Source organism: Salarias fasciatus, chromosome 12, assembly GCF_902148845.1.
Source record: "Salarias fasciatus chromosome 12, fSalaFa1.1, whole genome shotgun sequence".
NCBI classification, from domain to species: domain Eukaryota; kingdom Metazoa; phylum Chordata; class Actinopteri; order Blenniiformes; family Blenniidae; genus Salarias; species Salarias fasciatus.
Genome location: NC_043756.1, coordinates 20430691 through 20453329, shown reverse-complemented (window position 1 = coordinate 20453329; position 22639 = coordinate 20430691). Strand labels below are relative to the sequence as shown.

General features: G+C 39.6%; 1 protein-coding gene across 2 annotated transcripts in view; it reads left to right on the top strand.

Annotated features, from left to right (window-relative positions):
• The window catches only part of arl15a (ADP-ribosylation factor-like 15a), an 84049-nt gene that overhangs the window by 1321 nt on the left and 60089 nt on the right, over nucleotides 1-22639 (top strand). The window contains exon 1 of one of the 2 annotated variants that reach the window (XM_030104172.1): nucleotides 6186-6383. The exons of the other annotated variant lie outside the window; for it this stretch is intronic. Within the exon in view, the coding sequence (XP_029960032.1) occupies nucleotides 6330-6383 (54 nt within the window). The 5' untranslated portion in view covers nucleotides 6186-6329. Of the gene's footprint in view, nucleotides 1-6185; nucleotides 6384-22639 lie in introns of those variants that run through there. 2 annotated transcript variants of the gene reach the window in all.

Here is a 22639-nt window from a genome sequence, read left to right as displayed (position 1 = left end):
TGTAAACTCTGTGACATGTTAATGGATACTTGTTGGGACTAAAGTGTAAGGCTCAAAGCGGCTGCTGCTGCTATAAAACGGCCCTCTTGCAGCATGAATAGAGTGAAATTGGTATAACCTGAGCTTCTTTCTCTTCTTCAGTGTTCCATGAACAGCTGTGCAACAATTTGGTCTGATCTTACATATGTTTAAGATGCAAATGTAGGAGAGAGACACATCTTCCCGCTTACAGTCCATGCTTGAAGAATTTTCTGACACACAGTCTTGTGTGGAAAGCCCAGCTGTAACTCTGTGGACTGCTGGCGCTCAGGGCTTGGCTGTCCTCGGAGGTCAGGCGCTCAATAGGCGAAGGGCCTCCTTCCCTGCTGTGCAACACTGGAGACTTGGCACAAAAACCGTGGCCAAAACTATGTCCCTCTCCCTTCTGTAAATCGTTCTGAACATGTTGGTGAAGCTTTTTTATTACAGTCTGCTCTCGTGTTTATTAGAGGCTGTAGATCAGATTTCATCTTTAAATATTGGTAGCATAAACAGATATGCAATCAAATATATAATCCGTATTGCTCTGGCAAGAGTTGTGACACCATTGGTGTGTGATGTGGTATAGTCTTTTGGGGGGGTGGTTCTGTTTCAGCAAGGAGCTTGAGCACGTTGGAGGGCCTGAACTTCTGCATGGTCAGCACAGAGTTAAAAAAAGGCCACACAAAACTGCAGTGCTGAGAGAGGAATTTAGTGCTAGCTGCTGCTGGGCTTCAACAAATTGCACTGGTGTACCGAGTGGCCAACGCTCAGCCCTAAATTGTTGTAGACATCACAAGACAGGTCACAGCCATTGACATCAAAGTGAGGCACTCCAGCATGTCAGAACACAAACAAAGCTTTGTTGTTTGTGGGGTTTTTTTTATATACAGGCAAAATCTCTAGTGTTCCCATGCTTTACTTGTTGCAGATACTACATTTGTAAATGTCAACATTTCCATGGATTATTTGTGTTTATATTTGGATGTGGGCAGATTGAAAAGCTAGTTGTATTTTGCTTTATCCTTATTCAACAAGGTATTTATTTGAGCTACAAGCGAAATGATTGAACAAAAGTTGACACATTTTAATGTGTTTTAGTAGTTGGGGTGTGGAAGTCAGATATTTGTTAGGCTTTTAAGGAAGCTTTTGTGGAATGTAAACTATCTGAGGGATTTCTGCAAAGCATTGATCTGTATGGTAATGATTGAATACCTCAGCAGTATCCTGTATGCTAATAAAACACAAGTCCATACATTTGAGTGACTCGTATTCAGGAAGGAATAGAAGGAACAATAAGAAGCTAAAAGATTACATTTTTGAACTCTGTCCAAGAAAAGTTGTGTAAGGAAGGAAGTTTATTTAACGCGGTGATCTTACTGCCCTATCTCAGAAATTAAATTAAAGATTTTACAGTATATGCTTTATTACCTTTCGTTACTGTGAGCCTGATAAATTTAGTTTTTACAATGCTCTTAAATTAGGACATCTAAAGTTCTTTTACAGTGTTGGGACACTGGCTACTGATAATTTCACTTTCTGCTTTATTTTTGATTAGTTGTGCGTTTCTCTAGAGCTCTCCAGTGAAGGTAGGATATATGCTGGAGGTGGCAAATTTCAGAAGGCAATGATGCTGAAATTACAAACCCATTGTTCAGTTTAATAAGAAGGCAGTGGTGCAGCTGACACTAGTACTTATGAGTTATGTTTTTGAAATAAATGGTTTATAAAATACCTGCTTTCCCTGAGTTTGGAATAATTATGCCAATTTTCTACCGTCTGTTCATGTAGTCTTCTATCATCCGTAATTGATTGATATATTGATTAAATCTGAGCTGCTGTCATCTGATGATGTTGATTTGACTGTTGGCTTTGATTTAGTTCTGGATTTTTGACATCTTCCAATGTGTGTGTTTATAAATTCAGCATGAATTGCTTATTTAGCAGGTGACGTTAAAAATGTTACCCCGTAGCATTTGAAGGAGACGCATATTCAGCGCATTAAGATAAACACGTTAGATGAAACTGAGAGTCAAACTTAGATGAGAATACTGTTTTGGATTCACTTTTTATATTGCTCCAGATTTTTTTTTTCTACTTGTTCAGAAAGTGGTGGCCAGAAAATTCAATTTATTGATTTATAAAAGAAAATTAAAAGACTGGGAAGAGGAAGTGTTGGTATATTTTAAATATGATGAAGAAATGGAGGTGTGTAAACTGAGAACTGTTCCACTGTGCTGTTGTTTGTGCAAACAGAGTCTGCATAGATGTGGGGAAACCACATGCAGTTAAACCAGGTACAGCCAGTATGCAGTCTAATGTGGTTAAAATATTCAACAGTTTCTCAGTGCACGTGTTTTGCAGTCGGTGTATTGAGTGAACTTCTACGTTCAATGCTTTAAATTCCTTAATGACACTTAATGATTTTGTATGTTGATTTACAACCATGCTAATTTAGATAAGATTAGATTAGAGTCGCTATAAGTTTGTCCATTTCTCCTAAGCAGTTGTCATGGCCACTTGGCCTCCAATTTTATTAAGGTTTACAAAACCTTTCCACATGTTACAGTCCACTGTTTCTTTACTCTTTTAAGTGGAAGTACATTTTGAAGAGGGCAATGTCTTCTCTTCATGCTGGAGTTGTTTGTACTATTTGTGCTTAGAGTGTGAAATCTCCTTTGATAATTATCATTAAGTTGAGAGCACTTTACTGCATAATTTATGTTGCTTATGGGGGTAATTAGGGCAGAAGATGTTTATGTTCTTTAGATTTCCTAAAGAATGCAGCTGGATGCAACATGCAGCGATTTTGCATCTAACATGTTTGATATTCATGCCCACAATAGGATCACACCTCTGTGAAATCATAAATGGAAGCCTGCGTGTGTTTGGGATGACAAACTGTGTTTTAGAGCAGAGCTGTCTGAGGACACACAGCAGGTTATGGCAGATCGACGTCTCACAGCCTCAGCACAGAGGAAGCGAGCCGTTGGGAAGTTAAATGGATATAACCTGTTACCATATAGGAAATAAAGCTCATGTTACGTTTCCTTAGTTTTGGTCCACTGTGAGGACATTGCACACGACTCTGCTGCTGGCAGACGTCTCCACAAGCCTCTTTTGTGATGCAAACAAAAATTGACCAACCGTATCAGATAAGAGCATGCACAATACCCTGAATTATCTCGACTATGTTTATGCTTTTTATTTGAGAATGGATATCGAGCTAATCATTTACTTAATCCACTTGTGAAATCAGGTTCACTGCGAGTCCTCTTTCAATGGATATGTATTGGTTTAAGTTACCTAACGTTGAAGTCCAGATGGCCACACTTCTTTAGATTTTTATAAAATACAAAATCCCCCATCTGCTGCTCCTTCACAGATTTTTAGCCTGTTAGGTTGGTGCAGCATCACTGAATGAAATTATCAGTGGGGGTGCTATTGGTTTCCTGTTTCTATATTTTCTCCTGACATCCATGTGAGTGGATGTCCCATTGCGCTGATGAGTCATTAGTGGACTCTTTTCATTTGTGTTTATTGCACTTCACTTCCTTGTCTTTCTTCTTGTCCAGTCGCAGTGTCAGTGTAGGCTTCAGAGCCTTTTTTCACTCTAGAAATGCCTGCGGGATATCTGCGGGAGATATTTTATCAGTGGTTTGTTTTTCTTTTCTAATTATGTTAGAGAAATTATGGAAGGTATCCACAAAACAGCAAACAAGCAGAGATGGAACACCAGCTTTATCAGTGTCATTCCTGAAGATTTCCAGGGGATCTCATCGATCTGCAGTCAGACTGAACAGTATGAGATTACATGCTGTTGTAGAGAGCATCATTAGATTTCCCTTCCTTCTAATATGATTTTTTTTTTCTAGGCACAAAAGCAATTGTACAGAAATTCTGGGCTGCATTTTAACATGCTTATAGAAATAAGAAACTGACACTAGCACAAGCTCGGTGCTTCCGTTTGAACTTTCCGTTTGAATTGTTTTTTGTGTGGATATTTTATAACAGACTTGGAGAACATTTTGTGGCTTTCTAGGCAATTTCCCAAATCATTGGTTTCACATTCTGAGAGGGAAAACACACTTTTTAAGAAGAATTGCTGTAATTATGATATAAACATTTTGATTAAAAGTTGCAGTAAGCTATAATTGTGCTTTATCTTTTGTGGTGTTTCTTAGTCACAATTTGGCCCCTGGAGAGAGAGAGAGAGAGAGATGATTTTTTTTTTTTTTTTTTTGGGGGGGGGGGGGTGCGGGTGGAGTTTTTCCTTTTCACAGTCGCTCATGTGGAACTGTTGGGTTTTAATCTGTAAAAGTGACATTGCTGTACATGGCACACTTGAACTGAAAGGTGAGTTGTGTTATACATAATAATTTGAACGAAAGTGCATAATATGAAATGATGATATTTACATTAAAGGCTTTCTAATAAAATGAAATATAATGCATTGTATTGTATTTTCTTAAAAAACAAACAAAAAACAATGTTACTATGTTGCTTTTAAACCGATACATTGTTGCCAACTCAGTCAGAAAAGTTCAAAATGACATCATCTAATTTGCATAGCTGCTCATTTGCATATCTAGGTCAAATTAGACAATGACATCATTTAAAACTGATACATTATTGCCAAACCCTCAGTCAGGAAAGTTCTAAATGATGAAATACAGAAAGAAAGAACGTGTTGGTGCAAAGTGCATCATGTGACATGACAGATATACAGCCATAGAGCCCTGGTCATTTAAAAGGCAGCTTTTAAATGGAATTGCAGACATCTATTGGCATACATGTGTTTCATTATTCTTTTGCAAATGTAGAAATACTATCTATAGCTAGAAATCATATTTGATTTTTCTTGTCTGATATTATCACACAGCAGCAGTTGAATAATTTAATAATTTTAATGTAGCATTTATTGTTTGTAATTTATTCTGTCAAGTGTTCATTTATGTAACTAATCACATAATCAATTTTAGAATAAATATTTGAACATGCTTCTTAAAATTCCATCAAGAGGGGATCCAAACTCTATGATATATTTAACCATGTTTTTTTTAAGTGATGCCATTGTTGCTTTTCCTACTAATTATTTACTTTTAAAATATTATAATGCAGTTACTAACTCAGTCACTTTTTTGAAAAAGAAATTAGTAAATATAACTTATTACTCTTTAAATGGAACTTTTCCATCACTGCTTATTTACTACAGTTTACCACAGATTTTTTTTCTTACAGTAATATTTTACCAGTTCCTGCTTTTTAATGAATCCTGTTGCTATTTTTGTTTTTTTTTACAAAGTCTTCATTCATTGTTCATGTGTGAGGGAGAGTGTGTGTGGGAGGGTGTATTGTTTGGCTGTTTGCATTGTGTGAAGCACTTTTGCGTTGTGTTTAAACTGCTTTATAAATAAACTCTGCTTGACTGATGTTTGGAGTCGAATAAGAAGGATAACTGGAGCTGAGAGCTGAGATTTGGCTCATTTCAGTAACTGCTGTAGCTGTAAATCAAGCAAGAAACCTGGGAAACACACTTCAAATGTAGCAGTATGAAGCATCTTTCTGAAGCTTCGAACTAGTTTGAAATAAACACTGCCTGGAATAATAACTTTACATGTATCTCATTATTAAACAGATAAATATTGTACATCAAAAGTAATTCAGTAGGTGACTACAAGGAAACGGCTGAACTGGCCACAGCAGACTATTCTAACATGACTCACAGTTCTCCGTGAACAGACTTCCGACAAAACGTCCCACAACATTTATTGAAATCCCCATGACCGCTGCGAGCTCAAGTGGTCGATCCTTTCATCCGCCTCTCCACACAGACAGCGCTGGTTTTCATACTTCATAAAGCACTGCGTACAGTATGGACACAGTGTGTGTGGGTGAGTAATGGTGACTAATCCAATTTGCTGTCTTATTCTGCATCCCGAGTTGTCGGTGAGCCCTTAATCTCAGTGGAGAAGAGAGATCCTGCACAAAGTAATCTGAAGCCTGCGTGTGTCTGCTGATCCTTGTGGTGACAGTTTCAGTGGGGTGTTTTTTTTTTCTCCCCTCTGTTAATGAATATGGGAGCAAAATCCAAGGCAGCCTGTTGATCTTGTCCACCTGTAATTCCCAAGTTTAAAAGAAGGATTGTCTTGTGGGTATGGACGACTGACCATGACACGGGGAAGGAGACGTACTCATGTTTTCGACCCGGCACTGTTGTGCTCAGCTCCTTGTGATCCTCCTCTATCCATTCACTTACTCCAGAGGATTGGCTTGTTTGTTGCCGGGGGTTACGCTTGTTGTTGAGCACAATGTCGGAGCACATGCAGCTCTCCCTCGCGTTGTGCAGGATTGGGCTTTACACGGTAAGAAAATCGCACGCGCGCGTGGCTCTCGGACAGCATACCATGCCGGTGCGTGTCCGTGTGCGGCACTGGAGGCTGTTAGTTTCACCGGTGTTTAACCCGACTGGTGTTTTGAAACACATGATCCTGACAGAACCAGCAGCGGCAGCTGCCTCACTGTCGGCTGGTCGCTGAGCGAGGAGGAAGGTCTGTTTCCCATAAAAAGGTTTATTACGTACTGCTAAGGTGGATCTAAGATAAATTATAGTCTCTTTTTGTAACTGCAGCTCCTAGCAACTGGCTTCAGGCAGTCAAAATGCATCATAGTTATGAATTGTTATGCCAAGAGAAACTGGAAACATTATCAAACTTGTTGTTTTTTTTGTTTGTTTTTTGTATTGCAGTAGAAGAGAATGGATTACCACGAATTAACAAAACTGCGTAATAATTACAGTGCCATGTTTCTGACATATTAAGTCGTTGTATATTAACCAGCCCTGATGACTCATGTTGTGTATTGTCAGGTCTCTCCTGTTATTCCCTGACCAGCTGGTGAAGCTTTTTCAGTGAACATCAACAGACAGGCTTCTTTTGAAATCTGAGTGTGAAACAGTGAGCTTTTTGTTTTCTATATAATACACACTTAATGATCTATTTCATCCTTCACATTGTGTCAACCCTACATGAATTAAGTGAGGTGGATATTGAATTGATTTGAATTTAAAGTAACTCAAGCTGCTAATATATTAATAACAGCAATTGTTGGTAATTCCACCTTGTGCTGTTTGGGAGGCTGCATTCACAGCACCTTTATTTATTTTTTTAAAGAAAGCGTCAACCAGTCGATTGCCTCATGGCTCCTGTGAGGCTTTACCCTCTGATTGGCTGTCATTCCCTTCAGGATCAGCAGTCAATGTACGGCTGCTTGATGCTCTAGCGACCGGCTGTGTCGCCCGATTATTTAGAATAAATTGACCCTTTAAAATCCTCATTAAAAACAATTAAAAAAAAGAAAGGAAAACCTTCCTTTTAAAACAAAGAAACCTTTGCAGAACCAGGATCAGAGGTGGCGGCTTTCTGCTATTCCAGTTGGAGTGAGGGGAGAAAAAGAGAAAAAAATAGGACAGAGGTACATTGCATGTATCGACTTACATTTCATGTATAAACAGAGAGTACATAGACTACAAGAGAAACGATGGTCAATGATGCGTACTCATGAAACATTGCATGAAAGAAAGGAGAGAAGGTAGGAACCCGGGGTTAAGTAAACTGCTTGCACCTGCTAGGTCCGGGTTATCTCAATCAGTCAATGGATCAGCTGTTTTGACTGATGCCCAGTCAGAAACTGCTTGCACCCATTGGGTCCATTATGTGTGTGTGCATGTGTGTTTTTTCTATTTGCTCTGTGAGTAAGTTCAGTCTTGTTGAGCAGATCCTCATCCCACGTGTCTGCTGTCTGAAAGTGAGATAATACTGAATATCAACCATTTCAAAACTGTCACACGAAGGTAGGCAATCTATTGAAAAGTATATCGACCATGTTTCATCTGTCTATCAAAGGAAAAGTTATTTCAAGACATATACTTTATTGCCCAGTCCTAATACTGAGTCTTGATGAAATTGGATAAATACAAGTATATGGTTGCCTGAGGGAATTCCAGAGGTGGGATTGTTTTTATTGACTTGCCTGCATTGAGATTGAAACCCCTGCTGAGTCACCATAATACCCGGCGCGATGCTGTGCATGTGGGACTCTGTGCTGCGCCGGTGCTGTGAGATGTTCCCACTTCTGTTGAAAGGCCAGACTGCAGCACAGACGGGCTGCGAGGGACCGAAGTCCCAAACCTTCAGCCTTTGGTGACAGACATTTGATCTGGACAGGCCTGGTGGTGCTGACGGAGGGAATATCAGGATATGCCTTTTCTTTATTTTCTCCTTTGCTTTTCTTCACTCTGTGATCTAGACTATCCATTTATAGTTCTACCACAGCTTGGCAAAAGACCGACAATTTACATAAGCCTCACCATTTTTATATCTCTTGTTCAGGTGCAACATCAACAACATGTTTCCTAGAATTTCCTGTAATCCTGTCGTGTTCTGGATAGGTTTGTGTTGCTATACGGAGGGTTGTTATGTGTACTGACATCTCTGACGGAGTGAGGCTCTTGTGTTCTTGTTAAAATTTGTTCCCACTCAATATATTTCTTTTTTCCGCCTTTCATCATGGAAATGATTGCCATGAAAATAATACTCTCACTTCTTGATTGATGCGTGCTTCCTGCAAATCTTGAGTGACAACAACTTGTCTTGTTGTCTTACTGTTTTACTTCTTGTGTGATACTGTCCATCATACCATATGTTGTTCTTTCTTTTTTCCTTGCCAGCACATCGGTCTGTCCAGTCCCCATGACCACACGCTGAGGGCATCATACCTTTAACCATTAAGGGTCTAAGTGATCTTATTAGGCAGCCACTGCTCATCTCATTATGTTATTAATGGAGTGGATAAATGGCGGCCTAACAGTTGTGCTGGCTCCAGCCTCCAGGCACCATGCAGACCAGAGTGTGAAGGCTGCTTCAAGCTTAATTTGGAAAGAAACCATCGAGCGTGCACAGTGTGAATGACCTACTTGAAGATAACATGCACGCTGCAGCTCAGCGCTACTTTGTGGCACGCGACTCAAAACTTGGACCGTCCACACTGATTGTTGCATTTTTAATTGAACAACTAAAAACTGAATCAAAGCTTCAGTGAAAAAAAAGATTGCAGCAGGCTTTTTTTTTGTTTTTTTTTATTGGACAGCAATGAGAGAAAGAAAAGATATTTATATCAAAGCAATCTAGATCAAAGGATAAGGATTGGGTTTTTTGTTGTGAATTAAAGTAAATGTATTCATTCCTATTTAAGTTCTAACTTAAAATGTCAATTTGGAAAAAATGGAATTTCCCCAGTTATGGTCAAGATAAATGCAGTAACTTTTCTCTTGTGAATATAGCCATATGGAGCATGCTATTGATGATAAACTTGTGCATTTCCAAAAACACATTTTTATCCATCTAGTGCATCTACCACCGCAGTGGTAACACCTGCATCCTGTTCACATAAAAAAAAAGTAGTCTGCTTTTTATGTCTGAGTCATCCTGTTAATCTTTAAACATCTTTGGACAAAATGTCTGTTACACAAAAGCATGCACTCAGAATTATAGATAAAATGCAGTTTTTCTTAAAAATAGGAGTGCTTGTTTTGAACGTTTTTTTTTTTAGAGATGGCAGTGACCATGAGCCTTTCTCACTTTCGAGAACAATGTCAGTTCTTTTTACCTGATCTTTTTACCCGATCAGTTACTGTCCAAAAGTGGTATCTGGCATTTTGATCTCACTCTGAGTTCAAACAGGTTTGCATTGCAGCTAAAGAGTTTGTAGCTGTGGTTCTTTCTTTGATTCTTGTGACCGCTGGTCCTTGAATTCATAACCCCTGAGAGGAACATCTGAAAGACACCGATGGAGGTCTTGAATATATAACTAACACACATCGGCGGACGGCTTCAAAGTTCAAATGACCCTCTGCTGCGAGCGAAATGGAGAAAATGCAAATAATTGACCACTCTCTGGCATGTGACACAACATAGTGATCCTTTAATTTGCAAAGCGGCGTGTTTCCAAGCTTCCATAAACAATACGCAGCCTTGAGACTTCTTGAGATGTGACGCGAGTCTGTTAATGGGTTGAAGCTTCACTTAAGAAATGAAATGCTGCGTAGTGCGTAGTGATGCAATTAAATGAATATTTTCATCTAGCAAGCCTTCACTAAGACACTAATGGCTCAAATATCACTTAAATGACATCTTTCCATCTTCTGCCCTGCTATGTTGGGTTGTGGAGTGCTGGAGCCAATCATCTGAGTGTGGATGAGAAAAGTGTGTAATGTCTACAGGCCACTAGTCTGTCACTTCAGACATGGACACACTCAAACCCAGAGGCTATTACGGATCAAAAATTAGCATTAGTTTTACCATTTTCTGACCCTGGGAAGATACCGGCATGTTAATGGACTTCAAACAAATTGAGAAGAAGAGAAATAAATGGTTTCCTTCCATTGGTTAATAATTGTTGATAGTGAATATTTATTGTGAATAAGTGTAAAGCTTGTAACTCCAGTTATTCAGGAGCAGTTGAGTAGCTCTGAAATGCAGAGCTTGATGACTCCTGGTTGACCGTGTGGCAGCTGTTCCACTCCCACAGTCGAATCTCAATCAGCTTCCCGTCAGGCCTTCAAAACTTCAGCAGAAATAAGAGTAATGACCCTGTTGTGTGGTTAATCACATCTGTGAGAAATCGACAATGAAGTGTGGCAATACTCACAAACACCCAGTGTGGCTTTGCGTGGATCTGACACTGTGCGAGTCTCAACATCTGTCTTTTTTCAACTTATTAAACAGTTTTCTTTAAAGTTACTTGGAGCCTAAAGATCAGCATTAGGAAAAAAAAAAAATCTATTTTTAAAGACAAACTCATCCTGCTTGCATGAAAAGATATGTTTAGATTTTTCATCGCGACATACCATGACATCACCTCAGAAACACTGATCTTTAAGAATTCTTTTTTTCTTGAGGAAACCCTTTCTTTTTAGCTCATATAAACTTTTCAGAGTTCAAGTCGTCAAGCCCTTGGGACTCATAATTTTCAGTAAGTTATTGTTTTTGTGAACGCTATTATGTCACAGAAAGGTATTCTGCAGAGTAAATAAACCCTCCTTCCCATAGTCGGCGAGCAGCGTACGCTTATAACCGTCTTCCGGCCTTTTAAATAGCAGGATGGGAGCAGCTATTGCCCCATCCTGGGCCGTGAATATCCCACACTTCAGAATAACCTCGGGACCCGGCGCGATGGTGATTGAGGTCTACCATACACCGAGGACCGTTTCCTACGGCCTGGCCACCGGCCCCGACTGCTCTGTGTTACGTCAAGGACATTTCGAGACGGAATTTGGCTCGGGTCGTTCGGGAAACAAAGAAAAACTTCCTGCATGAGATGAATTGGTTGACAGAGCAGTGCAAGACCTCAGGCCGCTTTGTTTACCAACTAAACCAAGAACTCAGAGTTTATTTTCGGATTCCAGTTGCACAGACTATGCTGTAATATGTTCCTGGAGACTAACGTCTCTGCTGATTGAAAGGAAATAATATTTAGTTTTGCATTCAAATGAGGACTGTGTGAGCCATGACAGTAAAACAGTGGGTTATATCTGAATAAAACGGTAACCAGCTAATAATTTGTCTGTATATTATTGAGGGGGCAAATTTTTAATAGTTTAGTGAACTGTGTATTTTCTATATTTAGGCAGTCTTCAGATTTCTGTCTGTTTTCAAAGTGATGAGCAACAGACCTAGTAACTTTTCCTGGTGGTTTCTTAGAAACTTTTTTTTTCTTAAATGAAAGCTTTCTTGCATCTTTCAATATTAATAGGTTCAATATTAATATTAATAGTTACAGCAGTGAGGCGCTCTCCATTCAAAACACTCACAGGACGCAAATGAAATGAACTGTGTGCAGTCAGGTGCCTCTGCCTGAGTTTTTATAATTACATTAAATATTAAATTCCAAAACTGAAATAATAGTTTTATTGGATTTTTGGATATGGAGTTTGTCTTGAATGATCTCCCGCGGTGCTGATTTTGTGTAAGTCACCGTACTGTTAATTTAAGTGAATTCAGTTATTTGTTGATCTTGTTCATGTGTTCTGTTGGTCTGCGTTATATTTTCTGAGGCCTCCGTTACAATGCTCTTGAATTTGGACCCTCGCCCTGCAGGCTTTTGTTGGGTGACGCCTTTACGCGTCTCCCTATTACACAAGACTCTTTGTGCCCCTGACACGACGAGGACCCGTCTTCACGCCAAGCTCTGTGCCTGAAGCAGATGTTTTAATATGCTTATCCACCAGACATTGTAATACATAAGTGGGCTGTAAATTCCTCCAGAAATCCAGGCCAGAGGGCCCCTTCCTTTTTACTGGCAGTTTTTTGGGGTGCAAGGCATAGTGACAAACCAAGTGGATTAAAAAATGTGCAAACAGAGACCCTTGGGAAGCAGTAATGGGTAGTTTGCATCATCATTTAGATTTTTTTTGTGTTTCGAATCCAATTTATTTCACCCCAGATTTTACAAATGAGTCCAGGTTATCTAATAGCTGAATGCTGATGAAGAAAAACCCTGGAAAATAGAAGTGATGCCCTTTAATGATGAGTAGACACCTAATCTGAACTGAGAAATATGAAACTGAAAGCAATGGGATGATCGGAAAGACTACTTTCTTGTTTGCTGACTTCATGGAGAGGAATCTCCTGGAAACGTGCACGTGGAAATATCATCCTGTGATGCTGGTGAAGGGCAGCGCCGGTCTTCACAACCACCTTCATGTGCGACATTTTTCAGCTTCCCCTCTTTATCTCTCTTATGAAAACCATCAGTGCAACGGAAATGTGTTCCTCCCTGTGAGAATATTAAGTGTATTGTTGAGACATCATGACGATGACATTTATGCCATTTTAGCTATTTAGCATTTTTTTAATGTCTCTCTGATAGCAGCACAAGCTGACATTTGAAATAATTACCTTTTGAAAGGTGGAGCACAGAAGATGGTTATCACCGATGTAAGCCTGAGTGATAAATATTAAGAAAAGCATCTCAGAAAGAGACAGACAAGAATGGCTTATCTTCCTGTTATGTTGACTGATGGTGTCCGTCTGAGTGTTCAGTATTGAAGCATGCTGTTGGAGTGTTTACTATCTTATACAACTGATTCATCTTCCTTCCTCTGTCGAGTTTGTATGTGCTCCTTGTGCATGTGTGAGTTTTCACTGGTATTCCTCTTATAGTCCAAAAAACATGCATTTTACATTAGTGACACCAAAATTGCTTGTAGGTGTGAATAAGAGTGTGTGTTTGCCCTGCGATGGCCTTCTTTCACACATGCGATAGTCATCTGGGATCAGCTCCACTTCTCCAGGACTTTTAAGTTATAGGAAGTGTTATAGAGGATGGAGACATGGTTGATACTTTACTCTTCCATCAGGATCCTAAGACGCTAATAGAAAATTATATCTACAACCATGAAGTTATTTTCCCTGGAGGCAGCAGTTAATAGAGACCTCAGGTGCAGTCGTGGAGCCTGGACCGGTTTCAGCAACACACTGGCTGCAGTCTCAGAGGGACGTCTAATTATGAGAGCACAGTTCCATGCTCCATTTCCTATTTCTGATGGCTCTATTTTGCAGCAGCACACAACAGATATTTCTCTCTGTTAAGTAGCAGCAATGAAATTATAGCCACTGTTACCACAAATGAAACCGGGTCGTTCAACTAGTTTATCAACATTTTCTGAGCTGGAGATTCTGTATCAACTTGTTGCTAAATAAATATCTTATATATCAGACCCATGCCATTCTTTTTGAGAAGAATGATGAGATTCATCCAGGAGAAATGGGGTTTCTCTCCCAGTTTCTTTCACTGAGTGCAGATATTTCCGGCCCTCATGTTTTAGGATGCGTCTTTTCTGTTGACATAATTTGTGTAAATATCCTTTATTTGTTCTGAAGTATTGAATACCCCGACAGATTTAACTTATAATATTCCATGTTTTAATCACACTGCAGGCTTTTTATTGACATTTTCATATTTATATGCTTCATGTTGTAGACATTTGGCTTCTATTAAATAGGTAAACCATCCAGGCACAGCGATGAAGAGTGTTTACTTTTTTTTTTTTTCAACCAAACGAAAAAAGCTCTCAGCACTAAGCATCAACAAATTTTAGTGCAGAGCATGCTATGTAGGTCATCGAAATGTATTAGTGGTGAAGCCATTTGTGTGCGTCACTGCATAGGTCAAGTGATGTCAGATCATCACTCTTCTTCCATAATCTCCTCTAATTTTTTTTTTTTTTTGGCTTCTGAAATGACTCATTCCGTGTTGGTGCAGGAGCATCCAGGTTGACAGCAAGCATCCAAACTGGCTCCAGTTACTGATTTTATACTCAAATTACATTCAACACACCAGTGTGGTGGAATTTGACTGGAAACAGGTTTGTCTGAATGTGCTTTGTCTGTGCGATGGTGATTTAAATGAAGATCAATGGCGCCCTCTATTGGCGCATACTGCAAACACCCTAATGTACCTTAAAATGGAAACACTATTTATTTTTATTTCAGTGTCTGCCTTTGAAGTATTTATATTTGATATATTCATGTAGAAGAAACATTTTCTTTAACATTGATTGATTGATTGATTGATTGATTGATTTTATTTGTTTCATTCTTTTTTAAAAGAAAGAAATGAAAAGGAACAGAAAGAAGTGAGACTTAGGATAACATAAATAAATGACAATTTGTCAAGATTTGTTAACATATCACAAAAAAAAAAAATGCAAAATTCAATACAACCATTTCACTAAATCAAAATACAAATACGACCATTTCACAAATAATTACAGATCAAATACAACCATTTCCCAAAATGTAAATACAAAAAAAAAAAACCTTAATGAAATATTTTCAAAAGAAACAATCATTCTAAGTTTGACCATTCTTTAAAACAGAGTCGTACCCTCCCAATAACTGTGCTTTTAAACATTTCTTGAAGATGTGAATGGACTGAGACATTAATTAATCAGCCATTAATCTACAACTTCTACTTTGAAAGAAATATGAAGAAGTTACTGAATTACTGAACTTTCCCTGAAAAAATTAACATGAAAGGAAAGGAATACTAGATTTTGTAGTTATTTGTTGGCAGTTATATTCATGCTTGCCTAGATGTGGTCATTTTGTGGTGTGTTTTTTAGCATTGATAGTTTTCACTTTTTCAGTGTTCAACTGATTTACATTAACACACTGAATTTAACCAGTACCACTACAATTTCTGACACTGATTAAATTAATGGTGCAAACAGCAAGTATGCTCATAAAGTTAACAGTGTTTTACTGATGACTTTGCTCTGAGTGTCTTCTTTTTATTGTTTGTTTTTGTATCTAAAACGAAAGTGAATTTTCTTTTTAATGTGAAATAAACAACCGTGGCAATACAATCTATGGTTTAGAAGTGAAGAACTTAATAAACCTTGAGTTATTTTAGTATTATAAAGAGTCCATGAGGTTTCAAGTCAACTCACTGAAATCAAAATGTGTTTAAGTCACATTTACATAATTTACATTAAATTTTAAAAATTCTCCTAGAACTGGATGCCATAAACAAATGCTGTTGAAGTTGCTGATCAGAAATATCAATTTCAGTCTTTCTGTATGAAGTCCATGTCTGGGAAAACCAAGCATCTCCTTGATTCTATAATATCTGTAATTCTGTCACGTAGTTGGCAGCAGTCTCTGATGCTGTGATTGCCTCCATGTCTTTGTCCATTGGACAAGCAATCTGAGACTGTTGTGCAGACCAGGTACAATCAATCTAAGGATAAATTTTATTATTGAACAGTAACAGTACTCTGTCGATCCAAAATGTGAACAAATCTCAAAATATGAAGAAAGCTACAAAGGGAGGTTTTGGCTTTCATAAGGGACAATCTCTCAGGGACAATTTCTGTGCACAGTTGTATTTCCAGCTCACTCATTTATTTTCATCTGGTAAAGTAGGAAAAATTTATGAAGAAAAATTTCTGACAGAAAAAAAAGACTGTTATAACCTTCCCTCTTTTCAGCAACACTAAAACGCCTTCCATCCATGGAGTTTGCCAGTTTCTTCATCTGTGGATCTTAAACTTTTTGTGCATCATCATCATCATCATCAACCGCAGCCAACACTCAGAGTCTTCCAGAAACTTACAGTAGGGTTTGGTGTTGATTTTGGATCCATTTTTTCATTTTAAATAATACTTACCGCCCTATACCATTACCCCACCTTCACCCTGCTTTTGTCCCTCTATGTTAAACTCTTTGCCCGTTCCCGATCCGGCCACAGGCCCGTCCATTTGGTTCATCAAGAGTTGCTTCATCTCATCAGTCCATAAAAGCTTTGATTCATCTGTCTTCAGTTATTTTTTTTGGCCCAGCCGTGACGTTTTAATGTCTTGTTCGGTGGTGGTCGGCCTCAGCCTTTCCTACCTTGGCCATGTCTCCGGGCACTGAACACACAGCACTACTGGACTTTCCATGTAGGTTTGGAGGTCTTGAACAGGACAGCTCTGTCGAATAATAGATTCCTGGTAGATTCACTTTTGATTCTTCTCAAATCTTTGGCAGGTAAGTTGCCGTTCTTGGATCTCTGTTTGATGGTTCTGTGATCACACGCCAGTAACTTGACAACTTCAAGACTGACGCATCCCCCTGAAAGACCTTTTACAATCCCTGACAGTTCTGAGCCTGTTAGATATCTTTTCTGGCAGATTTTGCCTGAGGAGAAGGAGGTGCCTAGTAATTGTGCACACCTTGACATGCGTAGATGCCTCCGGGCCAAAATCTTCCTCATTACATAAATGCACATCATCTGGTTTGCTTAAAATTCAATTGAAATTCCAGTTCATACAGCTCGGAGTTTGGAGCAAATGCATGTAAGTGACGATATGTGCAAAATATTCGCTTTCATAATAACTGTGTGTTGACTATTGGTGTTGAAATTGTGAATCTCTGTTGGCTTCGTCTAAATCTGATGGTTATAGCGAAATTTGACTCTGTTGCATGGTTTTGTAATCTTACACACACACACACAAAAATAAAGTTGTGAAACTCATTGAGTGGCAGAAGATTGAATGTGTAACATTTATTCTTGTGTCCTCTGGGTGGAGCCATCCAGTCACTGATAATGTGCTCCGTTAAATCACCTGCACTTTTACTACACACGTTTATCACAGTCACTCACTGAGGGGGGGGAGATAAAAGTTTCTGGATGTACTTCACTTGAATCAACATCGTGCTGGCTCCCATACCGGCAGCACACAAAACCATCAATTAGCTTTTATGTGCACGAACTCCTGGATGTTTCAGTAGTACAATGTGAACTTAGATGAAGCTTACCACACTGTGCCAAACAAATCCTAGGCTATTGCATTTTAGGGGTCAGGTGAGGTTACTCCAGCCATTAAAGAAAATCCCTTCATAAATAATTTAAATCAGACTTAGCTGTAGTTTGTTTTAAGAGGCATTAACAAGCACGCTCATGAAAGGATGTATGGAAACTGAAAGTGAGGAAGTTTCCAACATGTAAAAGAAATACTCCATTCAGATTTCCCTCCCTCCCCTGCTAAAAGATAAGCATCTTTTGTTGTGACTTATTTATTGGGTGCTGTCATTTTCACTCTGCAGTGTGAGAGTCCAAAAAAGCATGAAAAGTTTTATGAAAGCCTCTGCGTCATCGGTGATTACACAGTGGATGCATTTACCCTGACTCTATTAAAACCATCCCTCCGTGGGTGTTTTATTGTGCACTTTCTTTTCCTGTTCTTGATACCTGCCCTAAATTCAATTTCCTCTGGGGTTTTCGCAAAGCGGCGTGCTTAAAGAGGGACGGCTACGTCTCGATGACAACATTGTTTCTTCAAGGCGAAGCTAGTTAAACATTATTTAGGAGCTGCGGTCTGAGATCATTTTGAGTTTTGTTGGGAATTACAACCACCTTGAATCCTTTTCATCTTTTCATAGCAGATTAATATGAGATTTTCTCTTTCAAGCCACCGCCTGTATTTTTCTTCCTTTCATGCAGACCTTTTATCAGACACTTTTATGCACGGCTGGTAGGTAAGATGTGCTTTCTGTGTGAAGACAGACCCCAGGAAGGTCTTGGACGATCAGACCTCAATCAGGTTGGGCTGTGCATTGTCGTAGGTGAGTCTGTGATGGATCATGGCACAGTCGGCCTTTGACGTTCCTTTCCTGTCTTTGACTAAGTAAACGTTTCCCTCTGTGCTCAATCGTTTATGAAAGCTCCTTTGCGCAACACTGCCATACGCACAACATCTGTCCGTCAGCCTTGGCTCTTCCTCTGTGTGTGTGTGCACACACACATGTGCCTCTCTCCCACTTGTCTGGTGTCCATCTTTTCTTCCGGAAAAGTATGATTTTGTTAGTAATGTGGAGTCCTTGGCTCATGTTCTCTGCCGATCCCAGTGGGCTGTTGCATAGTCTCACATGGTGTTAATCTGCTCTGTCTTGAACGCAATTATTTATTTTCTCATTTACGAGAGGCAATTCCTCCTCGGTTCATTTTACATATTTCATTGAGAGGGGAAAAAAAACAAAACTTCTGTGGCGTTTGTAAGTGTGTATGTCTGCGGAGCACCTGTCTGGACACGATGAGACTGTTTACTGGGAAGTGTTAGTAGGTCATCCAGTAGGTGTCAGGATAATGCAAAGCAAATATGCACTGAAGACAGACTTGGTAAAGAACAACTTCACCCTGGGTTAGTGGCATGCAAATAGCCAAATTGAGTGAAACATTTCTGAAAACACACATTTATCAACTGAATCAAATGCTACATATTAATCGGTGGCCATCCAAAACTGCCTGGTTAAACTCAAACTGATAAGCTGTCAGTATTTATTAAAATACATTTCACACCAAGAACAGAAAAAGCATTGACCTGACAGTATAGAAACTGAAAAATCATCACTTTGGCGGCTTTTCTCTCCTGATTAACGCTTGCACTGCCAAAAGTTTAAACTTAAAAAGGAGAGGGAGAGAGAGATCAGATAAGTGAGCTTGTCACAAATCACATTACGAGTGCGATACTGTTTTAACTGTAAAGAAAAGCCTGTCTGTAGTTAGTTAAGGCAGTTGAACTGTTTAAAGCAAGACATACGTTTATCTTCTTGCATTTTGATGTTATATCCCTGTGAAACGAGGAAGGATTCATATGATGTGATATGTTTTCTGTCCCTTTTGAAGTGCGTACGACATGTGGACTCCATTGGCTCAAGTCAAGCACTCCCTGTGTGGGATTTAGTCACTGGGTTCTGTATGGCGCTAGTCTACACACACATTTTTTTTTTTTTTTTTTCCTGTTCAGCCCGTAGCCTTTTCAGGTTCCTCCATGTTTCACACACATGCATACTGCAGTGAGAAGGCACACATGCTTTTTGATCACTACATACTCAAGCACAGTGGATTTCAAATGAAACTATGAGGCCGATTTACAAGAAGCTTCGAGGCGCATCTGTTTATGAATTGGAACCCTAACCGTAACACAAGGGGAGGAGAAATAATAGTAGAATAGAATGATGTGTTGCAGTGAAACGAGGTACTTTCCCCAGCGACAAGATTGACTGGAGAAAGCATCAAAAGTAAAACAAGAGAGTTCCTGGTCTGTGTCCTCATTGATTGTTTTAAATGTATAAAACAGGCTGCAGATTTTATTTTTGCTCCTGCTACAGCAGATTACAACAAAAGTGAAGACCGGAGCCTCACCCTATCCCCCAAAAAGATGAGAAACAAGCCGTTTCAGACTGCACTGGCGTAGTACCCTCATAGAGGTTACTTAGGTGCAGATGAACTTCCCTGACCCTCCCCGTCTCATTCAGCCCACACTCTGTTGAACCTACACATGCACTGCATAGAGAGCCTGTACATCAGAGCAAGCACATGTAGCATTTATTTTGAAAGTAACCGTGTGAACATGCAACTGGATGGTCTGAACGATTGCCATTTCATTCTGTAATAAATCCTCTTCCGTGTTTCAAGAGGAGATTTATTTGTCCTGCATCAAAAACTTGACACCTGTATCACATGGTGAAAGAGTCTCACTCCCACAGCTTTACTTTGTAGGTTTGGACCAATGAAAGCCAATCTGGTTCTCATTTACGATTGCATAAGCACATTGAGATGGTTGTTTTTCAGAAGTTTTCTTTGCTGGAGAAAAAAAAAAAAAAAAAAAAAGGAAAAAAAAAAAAGCTAAGGAAAACAAAATAACAAACAAGAGATCAGTTCCAAAAGCAAATGTGGTGTGCAAACACTCCTCAGTTCACAAAGGAAGGCCATTTTATGTAGCCGCCCCTCGAACCCCCAACGACCATATCTCTCCACAATTAGTGGGAGGTGAACGGGTTTAGATGGAGGGTTGAGAGGGAGCCTGGTAACACCGGCGCCCACAACAGTCTCCCCCCCCCCCCCCCCCCCCCCCCACTAGAATGAAGTGGAGCCTCAAATGGCAGATAAACAATGTACCTGAAGCAAACAGCAGGCAGCGACGGAGCCATTTGTGAGGGAGATGGACAGAAACGAGCCACGATGGGTTGTCAAGAGCTAGGTGAAAGTGGTTTGGAGGTTTTTGAAGCTGGCCCTCCAAAGAATCCGCCAGTCACAACTGTGGGGCCCAAAGCGTGTGATTATTAATTACTGATGGCTTCCCAGCCTTTGAAAATCAGGGGGCCGCAGACATCAGATGTGTGGAAGAGGCCTGTCATTACCATCACAGAAACAATGCTCGAATTTGGCTGTCATGCATTTTTGCCTAATTGACTGTTTTGATGCAGTTTTTTCTCCTCCATTTTGTTTTTGAGGCGGCGCGGATGCCCCCCCGCTCTCCAATCTTGATGAGGAGAACTTGGTGGGCTTTCAGCTTCACCCAGCAAGAACCTTCCGGAGGTTCTTTGATGGCAAGAAAAGCCACTGGAGACCTCAGGGGCCTCATCGGCCTCCATTTATGTATCGGCAGCATAACACTCGCATTTTTGATTCCTGACATGGAATGAGTGAGGAGGAAAAGTAGTGTATGAATGGCATACAGTGTGTATGAGTGAATGTATGTGCTATATGGAGAGTGTGTGTGTGTGTGTGTGTGTGTGTGTGGGGTGGTACTGTGTATGTGTGTGTAACAGAGGCTGCAATGAAAGGGGGAGGCCAGGGACCCACAAACCACATGAGGGGTCTCCTTATTTGCATAATTAACTGTTGACACTAACTGTGCTTAATGAAGGCCTATTGAAGTCATTGACCCTTTTACACAGCCAGCCTCTGGGAATGAGACAGAGGCTCCTTCGGCAAAGGTTAAAACAATGTGTCTGGTTAACTTCCGACAAACGCGCCGAAACGCCCCGGCGTATCAAAGATTCATGCTCAATAGAAAAGGTTATGGCACAAAGCGACCTGCGATTTCCCAGAGTTCGAAATACCACCAGATGTTTGGCTTCGATGTCTCAGCGGTCGTTATTCGTTTTAATCCCGCTCAGTTTGTGCAATCAAACAGTTTTACCTTGAAAAAATTATGAGGAATTTAACAGCAATACAAGTTGGATTTTACATCTTTGCTGTTTTCTAAAGAGTGTTAATTTCATTTGTGTTGATGTGGTTTCAATAAACAGGATTTAAAAAAATTTAGTGAGCATCAGTCTATAAACAGCCTAAAAGATTAGCAACTATATCCTAAAACAGGGATTATTGTTCATAGATAAATCAGTCTCGGCACGCATACACACACTTTAATTTACCTGCTATACATGCGATAGCGTTTTACTGGTGCATTAGTTTACAGGTATTATATATGTAAAAACACCCGGTAATTGGGACTTGGGCGTAACTTTAAAGTGTTTAAAGTGTTTCCAAGTATGTAAACAAGGCTGTGTGGCTCCAAAAGAAACAAGGCAGTGTGGTTACAAAGTGGTCCAGCTGGTGCTTGTGATGTGGAAAACACTCTTTCAGACCAGAAGACTATTTACCTTAAAACTGTTTTTTTTTTTTTCCTTCTCTTTCATTTTAAAACCGGATTATTTCATATTCTCAAAGATATGACTATATGATATGAATTTTCATTGTATTCGCCTTACCGGCCCCATAATTGTAATATTATAGCAGAGCTGCTGCCGGTTGTTTCCCTTACAATATTTACAAAAGTTGAAGGTGTTAATACATTGCCCATAAGTCTGTGGTTTGGACTTAACCGGAGCTTTTCACGCGACCAGGAAGCAGTCGCCAATGAGTGCATGAGCAGTATCGTGTGAGTGCATAACATATTGTGTATGTAGTAAATCAGCTTCTTGGAAGTAAACTCCATTTTCCCATTAAAAAAAAAAACACATTTGCTCAGCAGTGCGTTCTCATACCTGGTGATAGATAAAGTCTCCGTCAGCTGGACATCTGGATGCAAGACACAGCATTTGCATGCGCGTCAGGTTTCCCAACACAGCGTAAATGAAAGCATCTGGACATCTTGTAGAGTATTGTTGGTGAAATACGCACAGTAAAATAAAAATAACTTGAGTACATTTGTGTTGCAGATCCATGAAGAAAGATTTAGTTTCTTTGAAATAGTCATGGTTGTCTAGACTCCATCTCCAAGTATATG